This window comes from Cryptotermes secundus, unplaced genomic scaffold (genome assembly GCF_002891405.2).
Source record: "Cryptotermes secundus unplaced genomic scaffold, Csec_1.0 scaffold101, whole genome shotgun sequence".
In the NCBI taxonomy this organism is placed as follows: Eukaryota; Metazoa; Arthropoda; class Insecta; order Blattodea; family Kalotermitidae; genus Cryptotermes; species Cryptotermes secundus.
Genome location: NW_019720704.1, coordinates 849,993 through 867,563, shown reverse-complemented (window position 1 = coordinate 867,563; position 17,571 = coordinate 849,993). Strand labels below are relative to the sequence as shown.

Here is a 17,571-nt window from a genome sequence, read left to right as displayed (position 1 = left end):
AGGCAATTCAGAAAGCAGTGCGCAGTGCGTCAGTGTCTTCGGATGGCTGGAAGAGAATTTAACAGAAGGGGAATTTTCAAACTCCCAGAACACTGGGAGAAATGTGTACACAGAAGTGGCGATTACGTGGAAAAATAAAGAAAGGTCTGTAGATTGAGGTGGTGTATTTGGTTTGTCAATAATAGAGCATGTTACTTTACAAAAAAATTGTTGCTCATGACTTTCAGTACAACCCTCGTATTTCTAGTGTTCATCATGGAATCCTCAGTCATGGCTGTGATCCTGTACTATATATAAATCAAACTTTGGAATAATAAAATTTCTCTAAGATTCTGAATGCATACTCATCTTGGATATCTTATGCTTCTGTTTCAAACTGTGACATGACACATGAAAGGTTAACAGTGGAGCCACAAGAGATAGAAATGGCTCAATAAAGACATGTAGACAGCAACAGATACACACGCAACAATAGAGGAACTGTTGGAAGCAGTGTCTTCTAAGTGGTCTATCCCATGGCTATACAGCGAGGACCACTGGGAGAACAATGATATATTGGGTTTTTGGACTTTATCCATCGTCCTGGTTTTTTAAGATAACTAATAAAAACACGACGTTTATTAGTTATCTTAAAAACCAGGACGATGGATAAAGTCCAAAAACCCAATATATCAGTGTGTTATACACTATCGCCAGAATCCTATAGTAACTACCACTGGGAGAAGTTAGGCACTAGTACAAGGTGAGGCCAGACACAGAAAATATAAGGGGCAAAATATGAAACAAGTACCTCCGAGACATAGAGTCTAAAGCATTACTGCAATTCTCAACCCACTGGATGGGTTTGATTCTTGATCTGGTTTCAAAGATGTATTTGTTTATTGCCTACTTAATGACACTGTCAGTAGTGCAGATCATATAGCACCACATGGTAGGATGATAGGTAATTAATGAACAGAAAGAGAAGTGAAAGGAAGCAGTCATGAAATAAGACAAGGAATTATCCAAGGTTTTGCTTTGAAGGACAAGCAAAACCATAAAAAAACATCATTCTGGAGAGTTGGTGCACCAGCAGATTCAATAAAGCAAAAAGAGTTACTGATTAAGACAACTTTCCCAGTTTTTGATGGGTTCATTTTCAACTTCTTTCTCTTACCTTCAGGTTTTCATGCATACATAATTAGTTGTAACTGCAAATTACCTTATTCTCTACAACTGGTGATATCTGTTCCTATACACCTATATAGATTCAGATTATGAACTTCACCTGTCCAGTTACTGCAATTACCTCTTCCTAATCCAGCCAGCTCAGCAGATGCCTTTATACATTTTCCCATGAGGTTAGAAGGAGATCAGTTTTCTGAAATATCTTATGTTCAGAATACAAGATGATAGAGAAAGTCTAGAAATAATATAGCAATATACTTGTGCTGCCAGGCCTAACTGCAATATCATGACTATCAAACTCACCATGTACATTTCTCTTGCTGTTTCCATGTCCTGCCGCTGCTTTGTGCGGAACTCACGCTGACAGTGAAACTGCCACAAGTCTCCTGTGTCTTCAATCAAATATGGATTGTGATGTTCCAGCATAAAGAGTTGTTCTGGAGTGGCGTGCTGCAGCACTGGCTTCATGAGGTCATATGGCACCCCACCTGTGTACTCCAGAGCTAAAAAATAAAGAAGACTCCATATCATTTGAGTCCTCTCATAGCTGCAATGCTCTACAGTGTAACATTTTAGATAACAGATAAGTAAGTTTCACTAAAATGTGCAATATTTCCCTAAATTAGATATGTCCTTAAAAACACACATCAAAGATTCCAAGAATCAGAAGATGGGTGTTTACAGCATCCACAGACATTCTCTACATTCAAACTAACTTCTATCAATTTCAAACAACTGCTCACTGCACAAAACAAACATCTGGGTCAATGAAAACCTGCACAACTTTCCAACCTTCCCAACAGTGATTAGCCAGTGGTGGGAGTCCACAGTCTTATAGTTGAAGCTCTGTTTGAGAACTCTGAAAGAATGTATGCTATGCTAAGTTTACAGCTTATTAAGTTCATTTCAGTATTGAAATTACAATGAGACAGTTCTAAGCAAGACAGGAAGACACAAATCACATCTCTGTTCATAACCACACTACAGTTCTACATATAAATGAGCAAAGCATATGTCTGAAAGAAGGTGTAAAAAGTTATTGTGCCATGTCAAGTAACTTCATGTAATGTAAAACAGTGAGTCAGACATCTTCACTTTACACCCCTCAAGAAAAAGTGTTCCCCTTGTCCAAAATAATACAGAGAAAGTTATGTTTAATTGTTTCTTGCATCCTGTTGTGTATCTAATCAATATTAGAGTCAATTTTACCGACCACACAACATATTTTTATTATTATTATTACACTACATGTTTCGACCTCAAGAGGTCATCCTCAGGTGTATGAACACAGCTGTATAATTACACGCAATCACATTCGTCTTCTCACTTATTCGAGCCTGTATCTTATTCAGGCTCACGCTCACTAATATATCAAGCTCTCTCATAAATTGTGTTTTATGAGAGAGCTTGATATATTAGTGAGCGTGAGCCTGAATAAGATACAGGCTCGAATAAGTGAGAAGACGAATGTGATTGCGTGTAATTATACAGCTGTGTTCGTACACCTGAGGATGACCTCTTGAGGTCGAAACATGTAGTGTAATAATAATAATAAAAATATGTTGTGTGGTCGGCAAAATTGACTCTAATGTTATGTTTGATCACTGCAAAATACTGCAAGACAATGAACTCCAAGCACTCTGGTCCTTAGAGCAAAAAAGGTTCATTGCTGCATAGTAATGCCTTGTCTCTAAAACATACAAATTACATGATATTATATTGCAGAGTCCTGCTGCACTGTGTGCTCTAACTTTGTGTTCTAACTCCTCACTGTCTTTGTGCAACTTTGTTGATATATTAATATTCACGCTTCAACATTTCCTCCTCTTCTTGTTATACGAGGGGCGTTCAAGTTCTAAGGTCTCGAATTCTTTTTCTCAGGACTGGGAGCAGACAGACACATGAGGTTTAGTTTAAAATACGTGTGCACTCTTGGTGAATGCGTGACAGAGATGTCAGCGCTGTACGGCACACAGAACTCTAGTGGCGGTGGCGAGGGTGAGGAGTGTTTTTGATACTTAAAATGGCGATGTTTTCGTTACAAGAACAGCGAGTAATCATTCGTTTTCTCCACTTGCGTTGTGCGACACCCATTGAGATTCATCGCCAGTTGAGTGAGACGTGTGGTGTTGGTGTCATGAATGTGAAAAATGTGCGTTTGTGGATGCGACACTTCAAAGGAGGCCGAACGTCGTGTGACAACGAACTAAAACTATCTCGGCCTCGCACCAGCCGGTCTGACAACATGGTCGAGCGAGTTGAGGAAGTTGTTTTGGAGGATCGCTGATTGAGTGTGGAAAACATCGCCTCCAAAGTTGGCATTTCCGTGGGATCTGTGCACAAAATCCTGCATGAAGACCTGCAAATGCAGAAAGTGTCCTCCAGGTGGGTGCCACGAATGCTGGCGGATGACCACAAGGCTGCGCGCATGGTAATTTGCCAGGCGATGTTGACATGTGATGAAGGCAAGAATGGGACTTTCTTTTCATCAACTGTGACAATAGATGTGACATGGATACCATTTTTCAATCCTGAAACATTCACCAGTCGTGCCGCTATTGCATCAGCAATTTTCCAGTGGTCAAAACAGACGCCTACAGAAGCATTCGCAGCGGCCATGGAATCATGGCGTCGACATTGTGAAAAATGTGTACAGCTGCAGGGAGATTACGTTGAAAAGTGACAGAAGTTTCAAATTTTTTGTATGATTATTGTGTGAGAAAAAAAAATCGGAGACCTTAGAACTTGAATGCACAACGTACAACATGACATGTATCGGCCTAACTGGCCATCATCAGGCGCATAAGATGTTGGATTAAAGGAACCTGCTGCTCTGCTATCAAGTTGTTCTGCTTTTCATTTTGATGTAAAATAACTCTAAAATATTTTACGTTAGTAATTTATCGATAAAGTTGCACAAAAATAGCAAGGAGTAAGAACATGAGGTCAGAAACCAAACTACACGTATCTTGAAAAATAGGTATCAATGGGACACCATGGATCACTCCCTGCAGAGCCCTGACTAATTCCCTTATGCATTTCACATATTCAAGCTGTTACAGAAAGTGGTGAGCANGTGATGAAGGCAAGAATGGGACTTTCTTTTCATCAACTGTGACAATAGATGTGACATGGATACCATTTTTCAATCCTGAAACATTCACCAGTCGTGCCGCTATTGCATCAGCAATTTTCCAGTGGTCAAAACAGACGCCTACAGAAGCATTCGCAGCGGCCATGGAATCATGGCGTCGACATTGTGAAAAATGTGTACAGCTGCAGGGAGATTACGTTGAAAAGTGACAGAAGTTTCAAATTTTTTGTATGATTATTGTGTGAGAAAAAAAAATCGGAGACCTTAGAACTTGAATGCACAACGTACAACATGACATGTATCGGCCTAACTGGCCATCATCAGGCGCATAAGATGTTGGATTAAAGGAACCTGCTGCTCTGCTATCAAGTTGTTCTGCTTTTCATTTTGATGTAAAATAACTCTAAAATATTTTACGTTAGTAATTTATCGATAAAGTTGCACAAAAATAGCAAGGAGTAAGAACATGAGGTCAGAAACCAAACTACACGTATCTTGAAAAATAGGTATCAATGGGACACCATGGATCACTCCCTGCAGAGCCCTGACTAATTCCCTTATGCATTTCACATATTCAAGCTGTTACAGAAAGTGGTGAGCAGAAAATAGTTCCACTCAAATGAAGATGTAAAGAATACCATCAGAAATTTCTTACAGAAGCATCCATCAATTTTCAGTCCACTATTGAAACACTTGGGTAAGAGCACATATTAACAACAACAGAGCTTTCTTTTAAGTGAAGCTAAGGTCTTTTACACACATATATTTCAGTTTTTAATGCAACTTAGTATCTGTCACCCTTCTTCCTCACTACATGTTTTGGCCATATATGACCATCATCAAGGGTTGCATATCTTGCTAAATTGTTGCACTGTATGTTAAAATTACATATCACATGTGAATATGGTATTTCCTAATTAATATATGTTGACCTTAATTAAAATTAATTAACATCTTAATGTTTTTCATTGTGGTTGCTGTCCATTTGTTTAAAAGAGTACTTCTCATTTTGTATTTATTTGCATAGCCTTCACCATTGCGGCATGGTATTATGCTTGTTATTTGTGTAGTTCGTAAGGATGTTGATTTGGTGTTATCAGTTTTTGTCATGTATGTACCATTGGCTGTAGGTTTTATACTCTGCCAGTGCAGTTATGCTGTTAAGTAGTCTGGTATGTAGACTATATCTGACCTAATTGAGGTACTATTCTGGCATTTGCCTGGTGGGACTGAGGAAAGCAATGAAGCACCCCAGTAAGGATTGCTGGTGCCCCTGTCAAGATTAGAACCAAGCACCCCTCAAATAAATACCCAGACTGTTAACATTACGTGATTAAAGAAATGTTAGTAGGAAGTTTTCAATCACACTGGAACAACCATAGTTTATATACTAAGATTATATGATTGTGCTGTGTGCTAGATGTTTTAAACTCAAACCATCATCAACTTATGATGACAATGCATTCTTGCTCCTGTCATTGTCTTCCTACCACATGATCTTGGAGGACTTCTTGCCTTCACTCTGAGACTAAGCTGAGGCTCTGCTGTCTACTGAAATAAACCTGTGACCCATCCCACCTGAGCTACCCAACCTGCAGAAGAGGGAGAAATGTTGCGAGTCAAAGGCAGTAACAACCTTGCAGCAAGACACTGAATTTCTCAGACTTACCATCAATGTTCTCCTGCAGCACTCTGACACAGATGTCATACAGGGAGGGAACATTTGCCCAGCTTTTGCCACTTTTGACCCCTGAATACACCTTGGTTCTGAAACAAATTATATGAAGTATAGTTAACTGTGTGCCTAATACCCACGAGAGTCAAACGAGTGAAATGTGGGAATCTACAGTGTCTCATGCAAACACCACAGGTACTGAGCCTCAGTTCATCACGCACCCCTGTCAGCACTGATGTACACTATACAAATGAAACATCTACTGTCATCTTTCTGTGATAACTCATATTATGTTACTAACTCACCTCTGATTCTTCGTGGACATTACTTGGCTTAGTGCTTCTTCTTCTGTTAAGTGTTTTGTCTTTCTATGCGGTGGAGAGTCTAAAAGGTTGTAATGCGGAAGAGGTTTGTAGTTTGGATTAATGGCTGGGAGTGTTGTGTTCAGATCAACATCCATTTCCAGTGGTTCCAATTTCACATTTGCAGACAGCAAATTGAACTGAAACCCATGAAATTACAATGAGTCCTGGTCGCTTTTCACAACTGTGGTAACTCATAAATTATTAAAAAAATATAAAACCTGATATTACTGTTCACACTTCCAGGCTCTATGAGTATATCAAATTTCATTATAATTCACAAGATCACATTTTTATTGTTCTGGATAAAAAAGAATAAAATATTCTTTCCACTTGATGGACTTCTGCAAGAGAAGGACTACAGGGTGTGCATGCAGAGGAAAACAATCCATCTGTAGTCATAACCATACTGTGCTAGTAAGTAACCACTATCAATCAGTCATGAATACTGAAGCAACTCACCTCACTAGAGAACAAGCTGGGACCAGCCTTCTCTTTCTTTTGGGAACTGCTACTCTCAGCACAAGGTTTGGCAGCATTGCGCACAATTCCAGCATTCGCACTTTTTCCTGGTGAGGACACAGTAGCATGTGGCTTCCTCTTGACCATTGGGTCAACCATGCCAAGAGCTTCTGCAAAACTCGCCCCTGAGGAAGATAAAAATTCTTACTGGCACTTGCTCCTCAAGAACGGTATCTCATGCAAACAAAATAAATAACCAGACAGCCCACCATGCAACTCAATGGGATGGGTATTGATTTGTGTGTGTGTGTGGGGGGGGGGCACAAGCCACGTAACTTCCCCCCTCAGATTTTTGGTTCAAACCGTCTGGCTCAGGGTTCACTCCAATGGGAGGATCCTGAACACAATTTGCAGTCACTGACATTGCTATACAGACACCCACAACTCTCAGGCAATCTGTAAAAATACTGATAAATGACTTCAACAGTTTGTAAGCAAATTTTCAGGCTGCTCCCTCCCCATACAGAAAATCTTCACAGCATCCATGAGTATGGAGTCTTTCTTGTGAAACATAGTTACTGTAAGAAACTCTGTGTACCAGCTACCAAATCACAACCCTTCAAAACACCAGCAAACAACCAAAACAAGGTACACAGCCTTCCTTGAGCAGTCGAGTAAGTTACTAAGTTTCAATAAATAATTCACATTCATTGCTAACTAACCCACAGAGTAGAGCCTTTCTTGGGAAAATAACAGTTGCTTGGCTAGTCAAGCAATTACTTGCCTTTTAAGAACCCCAGAACTTCATTACTACGTTCTCAGAAGTCCACTGCTGGGACCTATCACAGACTAGATAAATCTATGTAAGATTTGACTGATGCTGTGTTCAGCCACAGCTGACTTATCTGGATGTTCAAGACGGATGTGCCGCTCCTTCAACCTCACGTCCACAGAACAGCCTGTCTGCCCAATATAGACCTTGCCGCACTCGCATGGGATACTGTATATATAAACTTATATATGGAGGACTTCAAGGAGAGGGCACTTGACTTGGCCCCACACAAGCCCCGCTGCTGGTTTTGCTACCTGGACAACACTTTCATCATCTGGCCACATGGGCCCGACAAGCTTAGGACTTCCTGAACCACTTAAATAGTATCCACCAGTGCATACAGTTCACAATGGAGGCTGAAATTGAGGGCCACCTCCCCTTCCTGGATATAGATATTTACAGGAGACCCGACAGTTCTCTGGGCCATAGAGTGTACTGCAAATCCACTCATACAAACCTCTAACTTAATGCTGCATCCCATCATCACCCTTCCAACAAGCAAGCTGTACTTTCCGCATTGGTGCACAGGGCTAGAGCTCTATGCGATCAAGACAACCTACATGCGGAGTTGGTACTCCTGGGGGATGTTTCAGGTAGAACAGATACAACAACCGGCAGATCCACAGAGTTCTCAACCGTCGGCCCGAAGATAAACCGGACTCAGTTGCCTTCCTGCCTTATGTCAGGACTATATTCAACCATATTAGCAGAATGCTGTCCCGGTGCAACATCAAATCAGTGGGCCTGCCTCCAAAAAATTATCTAGTTTCCTCCGGCCAGTCAAAGATAGCCTGGGACTAAGGACACCAGGTGCATACAGTATCCCATGCAAGTGCGGCGAGGTCTATATTGGGCAGAGAGGCTGTTCTGTGGACATGAGGTTGAAGGAGCATCAGCAGCACATCCAGACAAGTCAGCTGTGGCTGAACACAGCATCAATTTGGGATACTGCATTCAGCTTCAGAATACCTCCATTTTCACTACCAAGACCCATTATATGGATCACATCATTAGGGAGGCCATTGAGACTGAACTCCATCCTGACAATATGAACAGAGAGGTGGGTTTTGTCTCAGCAAGTCATGGAAGCCTATTATCTGTTCCCTCAAGTAACCTCCGAAATACGGCAAACCCAAGAGGCCACCCAGGTCCATCGTAGCCCCCAAGCTACAGGGTTAATGCCCTCCATTTAACCTTCCCTTCTCTCCCCCTAACACATACTCTATACCAGCTCTGGCCCCCTACCTGCTGGCCATTCCACCAGACCCTTCCCCTCCCCCTCTCTACTATTTCCCTATGTAGCCACATTCCTTCTCTTATATACCTGTGTTTACTCAACTAGACTCAGTCTGTTGCACCTGCTCTAGCTGGTTCGCTCGTGGATTTCTTCTCGTCTTCTACCCTGAAGATGGAGGTGATACTTCCTCCGAAAGATCGGTTAACACAATTTCTACATGGCGACACATCCCAGAAGACGGCTTTCTTCATAGAAAAATCTAGACCACATCCTCACACCCTATTACATAAAGATCCATGCTAATTTTATTCTTCCTGTTTCTAATGCACCTAACCTACAGTGAACTCTTGACATCCTGCGTTCCAAATCTCATGTCCATCTTCTGGTGCTTGGATCATGTGCAACAAGTGCAGAAGTACTCACAGCTGCAATCTGTGGATGCTTATTTAGTATACTTACAGCTACCTTGCAAATCAAAAGGCCATTTCCTCCAACCTGATCTTGTTATGGTCACCAGTGAAAGATGTTTAGTAATTCATTATTTCTATTAAATATTATTTCATAATGACATTAATTTTGACAACACCTGCAATATGCCAGAGCTACTTTAATACTTTGTACAATCATGTTGCATGTGTCGCAGTAGCTACAGATTCAGAGGTTCCAGGTTCGATTCCCGCCAATACCAGATTTTCTGAGAAGTAGTGGGTCTGGAATGGGGTCCGCTCAGCCTCGTGAGGATAACTAAGGAGCTATTTCCAGGAAATAGCGGGCTCTGGTCTAGAAAACCTAAATTAATGGCCATGGGGATTTGTTGCACTGACCACTCTACACCCTCTATCTGCTAAAGTCGGCACTAACTCCACTGACATATGGCAGTCGCTCAGTCAGTATAGTTCGCTTGCAGACTCAAACCATGGAGTTTGTGTTGCAGTAGCACCATCATTTTTTACCGAGTTAGAAAGGTAATTTCTATTCCAAAATAGTGAACCAAAGTTCATTCTGAAAGAATCTGCATGTTGAGACTATAAAATAAAACTGAGGAGATACAAAGAGAACTGTGACACTTCTTTCAACACACCATCTTCTATGAAGTAAAGCAAAGTTTTGACTTTGTATGATCTACCCCCTTGGAGATACCACTAACATTTCTAAATTCCACAAAAATTCAGAAATAATTAGTTTCAGTTTCCATGAATTAAATTATTCAGTACTGGCAAATGTACTGGGTTTTGTAAGAATAAACAATGATGTCACAAATGGTGTCTGAATCATCTCCATATTTCCATTACTGACAAATAAAAAAATATAAAGTACGCCAAAACTTTTCACTATGTTTTATGCTTCTGATATATTGCAAACCCCCTTGAGGTATAGACAAAAATATATTTTTGTTCTGCTTATTAACATAATGACACTATAATGAATTAAGAAAACAATATTAGCCAAACTGGAAACAGCCAGGAAACCTCTGACAACTGATTCGACATAGAATGATTAAATAAGCAAATGTCACAACAATGTGTTTGCTTCAAAATGAAGTTCAGTTTGATGTAAGAGTTATTACAGTAGGCAATGTTCCATGACAAAGGAGTAAACAGGCACAACTGCAGGATTTGGGGCAGTCAAAACCAACATGTCACATGTGAGTTGGAGAGGGGCAATCCCAAAGTGAACGCGTAGGCCAGCTTAATGAACAAGTTGATAGGACCATTTTTCTTTTCAGAAAAGCCTGTGACTGGACGTTTGTACTTGGATATGACAGATCTGTATGTGCTGCCCCAATTATCACCTTAAATTATCCTCCAACAAGTTTGGGTGCCACCACAGTTCTGCCACCATATTAGGAATCACATGGACAGAGAGATGGCTGGGAGATGGATCGGTAGAGGCGGACTAATCGCCTAGCCTCCTAGGCTGCCAGATTTATTATTATTATTATTGGAGGGGGTGCGTTTCCCCATGCACCACGACCAGTGGTCTATTGTACGTCCCCCTGTGATATTCTACCAGTCTCTATACCCTACCGATTCTGGTGCATGCCATCAGTCCCGACTCAGCCAGCGAGTTTGGCCTCTACTGACTCAGAGGTATCTAGATGCTTCCCCCATCTACCAGAGGCGTTAGAGACTATTGTTAGGCGGGAAACGTCCTTGTAATTTGGCTCAGAGACCTCCTTGAGGCATGAGGTTCTTTTACATGCCGTAAATCTATGACATGGGACCCACGGCTTAAAGTCCCTCCCGGAGGACTTGTTCCCTGAATTTTTCTGCCCTTAAAAATTCCACGACCTCCACCGGGTTTGAACCCGTGTAGCTTCAGTCATGAGGTGGGAACCTTACCCCTAGACTACGGAGGCCGCCTCTGCCAGATTTAACTCCACTGGATATTTTCTTGTGGGGTTATGTGAAGAACATTGTCTACTAGGTTAAGATCAATGACCTTCAACACCTGAAAGTGGTAACACCAAACATGCTTCAAGCAAACACAGAATGAAGTCGAATATCGTCTGGACATTTGTCGTGCCACCAAGGGAGCCCACATTGAAACTTACTGAGAAAATTATATACTCATAAAAAAAAACTTTGATAGTTTCCTTTTGTAAATGGTGTAACCCATAAATGTGTATAATAAATGCTTTCTGAGATATACTTATTTTATTTTGGATACCTTTCATCCAGACACTCTGTATATCTCTGTCTCATCTGCTTTTAAAGGTCAACAAACTATGTCCTATCACTGATTTTATAATATTTACTTCCAAAATTTGCCTCTTTAGTTTTGGTTTCTACTTTGGCCACACTCTGATTTTATGGACTCTAGCCACAATGCATGGCCATAGGTGCAATGGCTCACATATATATTTGGCATTTTGAAATGCCTATCTTAATTCCCGCAGACAGTTCATATTGTGTCCGGTTTACATACTCTGCCTTGTATTCCTTCTTGTGCCTGGAGTTAGGGACTATCTGTCAACTGGGCCCAAATGAGTAGAATTTTTATCTGAGCATCAAGACAGAGTGTAATCACAAACCATTTGCTTTAAATACAAAAAAAAGGTAATGGCTAATGCCTAGAAAGTCAGTAATTGTGAGAAACTGGGCATGTAGCATGCACAAAAGGGATAAGTGCAAACAAAACTTTGGCCAGAAAACCTAAAGGGAAGCATCTGCTTAGAAGACATCAAAACAGATGGTGGGATAATATTAAAAAGGACCTTAAAGAAACAGGCTGTGAGGGCATAAGCTGGATTCATCTCGCTCAGGGCAGTGACCAGCGGTGTACCTTACAAACGTGATTATGAAACTTCAGGTTGCATAGAAGGCCAAAAGTGTCATCAACTAAAGTGCATTACCTGTTGAACAGTCGATACTGCCATCTTCCTCGTCGTTCACTGACAGCTTTTCTTTCTTTATCCTGGCAGATGTTTTGTCTAAATTAACTAACTTTGATGGTGATTCACACACGTTAGGAATGTTATTTGCACGTGATCCAGTTTTGGATTTGTGTTTCTTGCTACTGTCATTATGGTGGTGTTCTTTATTGCCTACTCTAATGTCTGTTTTCTGCTTCACAGTTTTCCTTTCCTTGCTCTCATCAACACCCTTACTTTCAGTCTTGTTCCTGCCTTCACGACTGGAGGAGATCCCATCTCTCTTCCGACTGCTATCCCCTTTTTCTTTACTTGAAGTGTTTGTAACTTTGTGCTTCTCATGCTTCCGGTTGGAGTCATGACGTTTACTGCTGTGGCTCTGGACACACAGAGACTGTGCACCATCATCACTACTATTGTCCCCCACATTTTGGCTCACCTGACTAGAGCTCCTTGCCTCTGAATCATGACCACTATCACTGTCCTCCTGTTCCACAGCTTGGAAACTGTTTTCACATCCTGAAGATTCACTGTCTATCTCATCCTTCCGCCTTCTCTTTTCTGTTACCTTCCTATTCTCTCCCTCACATCTTCGTTTTTTACTTTGACCTTGAATCCTCATCCTTTTTACCTTAACCAGCTTTTCTTCTTCCTTGTGCTTTTTGCTGTCTGAATGATGCTGATGTGATATGTTCTCTCTGTTTGATCTATGATGCTCATTGTGTCTGTGAGCATGCCTTTCTTCTTTTGGCGAAATGTTGTTCTGCTCAGGATACGGTGCCACTTCACCCTCTCCTGAATCCTCTGCAGCCACCAGTGCCTTCCACTTAGACACCAAAGCCTTGGCTGCTTCACCAGTGTCACCATCATACTTGCGGAGTGCATTCACAGTACGCCCAATGCCCGTGTCTTGAAGGTGCTGAACGGTTATGGGCAGATGGAACAGCTTGCCAAGGCAGTGTAGCATCTGTACAAATGAAATAATGCTAGATTAGATTAAAGTGGTGAACATTAAACAACATTTGCACTGCAACTGTCCTCAGTCTACTGCACATTCCTTTTCTAAACTGTAGCCCTCTACCAAATGTGCACTTCAACCAGAGCACAGTAACTAACTTAACGGGGCCTTATAATAATCACTCGGTTATATGAAGTGGGTTCCTAGGTGATGATACCCTAATTGAGACACAGTCTCACCATCACACAGGCTGTTTCTGCTTTGTCATGGCAACCTTCACAGGCGAAACGATTTATCAGCCCTACTTTGAATAGGTGTCCCTTCAAGTGAGCTTCCTACTAGTAATCCTGTCAAATGACTAAACTACTTCCCATTTAGTTCCAAGAGTTCCCTAGGTCTTTCAAGTGAGGGCTACTGAAGGAAAACCTTCACATATGGGCAGCAGTTTTCTTGGAGTTTACTGTTTGTCCAGCACCCATATGTCCAACTTCACAGCTCTTTCTGTTATTCTGTGGACAAGACAGATGTTTAGAGCGATGTTTAGAGCACAATGATTAATGCTGGTTGGTTAGTTATTCTAGTTCCTTCAGTTTTTCTGTACCCTTATTTATTAACAGTCTAATTTTAAAGGCCACCAGTCAGTCAGACTACACAGCCAGGCCCCATGCCCTGGCACCCATTTCAGTTGTATGTGTGCACAAGGCAGCCACTCCATGCAGCTAAACATGATTAAAGTAAGGGACTGCCAGTTTCCAGTGCTTCAGAACAGAACTGGAAGCAAAACCATTTCAGAAGCCCCTAATTCTAAAAATTAAGGAGCCCAGTTGGTTAAGCAAAATAATATACATCAGCCTGATTTTTTTTCTGGTTATGCACTTTACTTTGAAAAGGTTTACCACTACGAATGCTTGAGAGATCAGCAATTTGGATATTCTGTTTGCTGTCTCTTATTTTAATGATGTAAGAGGTAAGGGTAATGAGAAGTATTCTGATGTGGCATGCTCTTGGGAACCAATCTAAACATACTGCAATTGTGTTGTACCCCTCTGTAAGTACCTGTCACACCAATCTGCTCTCCGTATCCCTTACCAACTCAGGTTCTGACATTGCTAACCTTACATTACCTGAAGCACTCTCACTGCCATACACCAGGCTCTGGTAAACATGTCCCTGTCATACAGGCTACATCAGGTGAGGAACAAATGTGTCAATGAAGTTCTATAACAACTTAATTTTAATTTTTGTTTTCAAGTTCTGTTTATAAACCTTCTTACAATAAGAGTTGCAAATAACTGCTACAAAACTTTAAATCAAAATGTAGACAATCCAAGAGTCTGAATAGTTGCTATAACAGTATTATTGAAAGCCAGCAACTAAGAAAGGTAGGATTACCTCTAATGCCATGACATTCATACCAAATTTCATGATACCGTAGGTCCACCCTTTCCCATATAAGATATAGGTATGATACCAAATCAAAAGGTCCTAACATAAAGTTCATACAGATAAGACATGTACACTGGAAGGCATTCAGAAGCTGTTGTAGTTAGTATTACAAGTACTTAAGAATTACTGAGGATACCATTCCGCAGTTCATCCAGTTCTTGAACATTTTTAAATGAATCTGTAATCATCAATGATGTTGAAAGATGCTAAAAGGATCGTAAATAGAAACCATCTAAGTAATTAAGAGTTGCAATACTTCAAAATACATAATAAGTGACAACACTAACAGATTAACATATGAACTATGAACAGCTGTTAAATTGCCAACATGACATTAACCTTACTGTCCACTTATATTCTTTGTTATGATACTTTATTTTCCATACATGTTACAGCAAACGGTAAAGCTATCCCCTGTGCCTAACTAATTAAACACTACACCATGAAGGCGTATGGGAGAGTGGATATACAGATCCACATTTTCTTGACCTTGGCACTTGATGGAGATGACTGGTCAGCTTCACGCCCCTACCGCTTTACCCGCGGGGGTTAGAGCCCCCGCTATCCATTGGATAAGAAGCTGGGTGGGCCGCACACCCTGTCTGCACGAGGTGAAGAACAGAAAATTTTTGGCCCCTATTGCGACTCCAACTCCGACACCTCGGTCGTCCAGACCGTAGTCAGTAGCTATACCAACTGCGTTATCCCAGCTCCTACATGTTACAGTATATCTGATATTTTCCATGTTGCCGTGTTGTTCATAGTTTCTTGAAGTGGGTCAACAGAGGTACAAGGTATGATTTTTAATATTAGGTTTTACTTTATTAAACCTCTAGAACCGCCATTTTCTACTAACAGCGACATTATCTATCGCCTAGTTATAAGCAAATATAGTTTCGCAAACTCACCCTTTCTTTGTTTTCTGGCCATTTTTCTATGCTTCGTTGGTAATGTCTTATCACGTCAACAACCGCCATATTGTACACACCAGCTGTTTGTTACTAGTCAGAAGGACTATAGCTCTGGTACCGCTCTAGTACGCTCTGGTACTTGACCGTACTTGACAGTCCAGGAACAGCTGCGCAGTGGATGGGCAGGTTCATTCTTGAATGTTGAGGGGTGTTGTGATCGTTGTGATTAGTCATTCGTCAGCATTCAGTGCGAATAGACGTCTCAAGAGCATTCTTCCTTGTACAGTCAAGTTAAGAAATTTTGACTCTTGGAGTCGTATTTGAGTGTATTATTCTCTAATTACTGTATTAATATTGTGACCTGTCGCTGTTGCGGGCCGGTCGGCGTTCCGCCACCCCCCACCCCGCGGTGATGTGGCATCGCTGGCCTCTGTGACGTAACAGGTGAGTCAGCGCTTCCCCCCACCACGCTTACGTGGCACCGCTTCCTACTGTGACGTGGCACGCAACCCCGCTGACACGGGCAACAGGCAACAGCGAACGGTATAAAAAACCGGCTGAGCACTGTGCGAGTGTGTAATACAGTGACACTGGTATAGCTCCCGTACCGTACTGTGAATACGAGTAGACTACTGAGGACAGAGTTGACAGATTATTGTATAGGGTTGTAAATTGTGTAAACCCGCAACAGTGTCATAATTAATTGTAGCCAAGACTTGTAGGTTGTTAAATAAACCAATTAACAATCCGAACGGCGTCATCAGTAACCCAACACGTTACAATATGGTCACGAATCCCAAAGGACTCTCACCGGAAAGAGACTGCGCTGGCAAGGACCAGCAGCATATACAAAATACAGACCCATCCTCTCGTCAGAGAGGGCGCCCAACGAAAACAAGAATGTAACTGTCAAACACCAATAAATATCTGGTCATGAGCCCCAGATGGGGCTTGACACAAAGACTTACTTACTGACTGACTGACCGTCAGTCGCAATGTGACTTTGACAGAAGACAGCAACAAGACAGCAAGAAGTCAGTATTGGGATAGCCGTCGCCGAAGACAGTTGAGATCCAACTACGGCCAAAGATAGTCGAGACGTCGCATTGAAGTAGTGGGCCAGAAGTCAAGTTGTGACAAGTGACAATATTTTATTTTATTGTTTATTTCTATTCGTTGATTTTCTTTTTTGTTTATTTATATTTGTACATTTTTCTATCTCCTTTAACATGCCACCTACACGAAGTAAATTGAGTGGAAAAGTGTTGCATTCACAATCAAGAAAAACTGTTAGTAATGTAAATAAGTATATGAAAGAGGCTGGGCCAACAGTTACAGTGAAGAACATAAGAGTGGAAGTAGCAAAGGCAACAGGTGTATCGGAAAGTAGTGTCAGAAGAATAACAAGAGAAACAAAAAATATCAAATCTGGCGCTTCCACTTCCTTCTCGACACCCCATAAAGAAAGTCGTAGGAAATCTCCACTAGCCACTTTGGACGACTTTAACGAGTCTGTGGTACGAAGAACAATTAATGATTTCTACATAGTCGAAAAAAGGAGACCTGCCCTAAAAAAGTTCACGAAAAGTTGAAGAAAACGTTAGATTCTTAGGGATTAGGGATGCATCTCCACATAAAAGAAAATTATTTTGAAACTGGAGTTCCGCTGGAAGAAAACAAAAAAATAATGGGACATTGCCAGTGTTGCCCCTTTAGAATAGACACGTATAATATGTAAATAAACCCTTCATGTATATAACAGTGAAAAGTGTATAATAGTGTATAGTGCCTAATAATCTGCCATTCGGCACTTAAAACTTAACATCGGATGTGTGAACATCAATGAGAATATAACACCATCATTATGCAACACAATGATGTAAGGACGTTATTTCCTTTTGAGAACGCCTGTACTGCATTCCCCGCCACACTTGTCGGCATGCTGGAGCTCTTCCCGCCACTACTAATACTTCTACTCCGTGTCGGAGGACTGTCACCTCTAAGTACTATTTTAATATTTGCAAGATGTATTATTTTCATACATTACAATGCCA

General features: G+C 41.2%; 1 protein-coding gene across 1 annotated transcript in view; it reads right to left on the bottom strand.

The window, feature by feature from the left end:
* Nucleotides 1-15,670, bottom strand: part of LOC111871033 (transcription elongation factor B polypeptide 3) — a 24,010-nt gene extending 8,340 nt beyond the window's left edge. The window contains exons 1-6 of the mRNA XM_023863767.2: nucleotides 15,515-15,670; nucleotides 12,185-13,169; nucleotides 6,761-6,945; nucleotides 6,242-6,438; nucleotides 5,931-6,028; nucleotides 1,471-1,670 (exon numbers count right to left, since the gene is read on the bottom strand). Coding sequence (XP_023719535.1) covers nucleotides 1,471-1,670; nucleotides 5,931-6,028; nucleotides 6,242-6,438; nucleotides 6,761-6,945; nucleotides 12,185-13,169; nucleotides 15,515-15,583 — 1,734 coding nt within the window. The 5' untranslated portion in view covers nucleotides 15,584-15,670. The remainder of the gene's footprint in view (nucleotides 1-1,470; nucleotides 1,671-5,930; nucleotides 6,029-6,241; nucleotides 6,439-6,760; nucleotides 6,946-12,184; nucleotides 13,170-15,514) is intronic.
* Nucleotides 15,671-17,571: the final 1,901 nt, after the last annotated feature.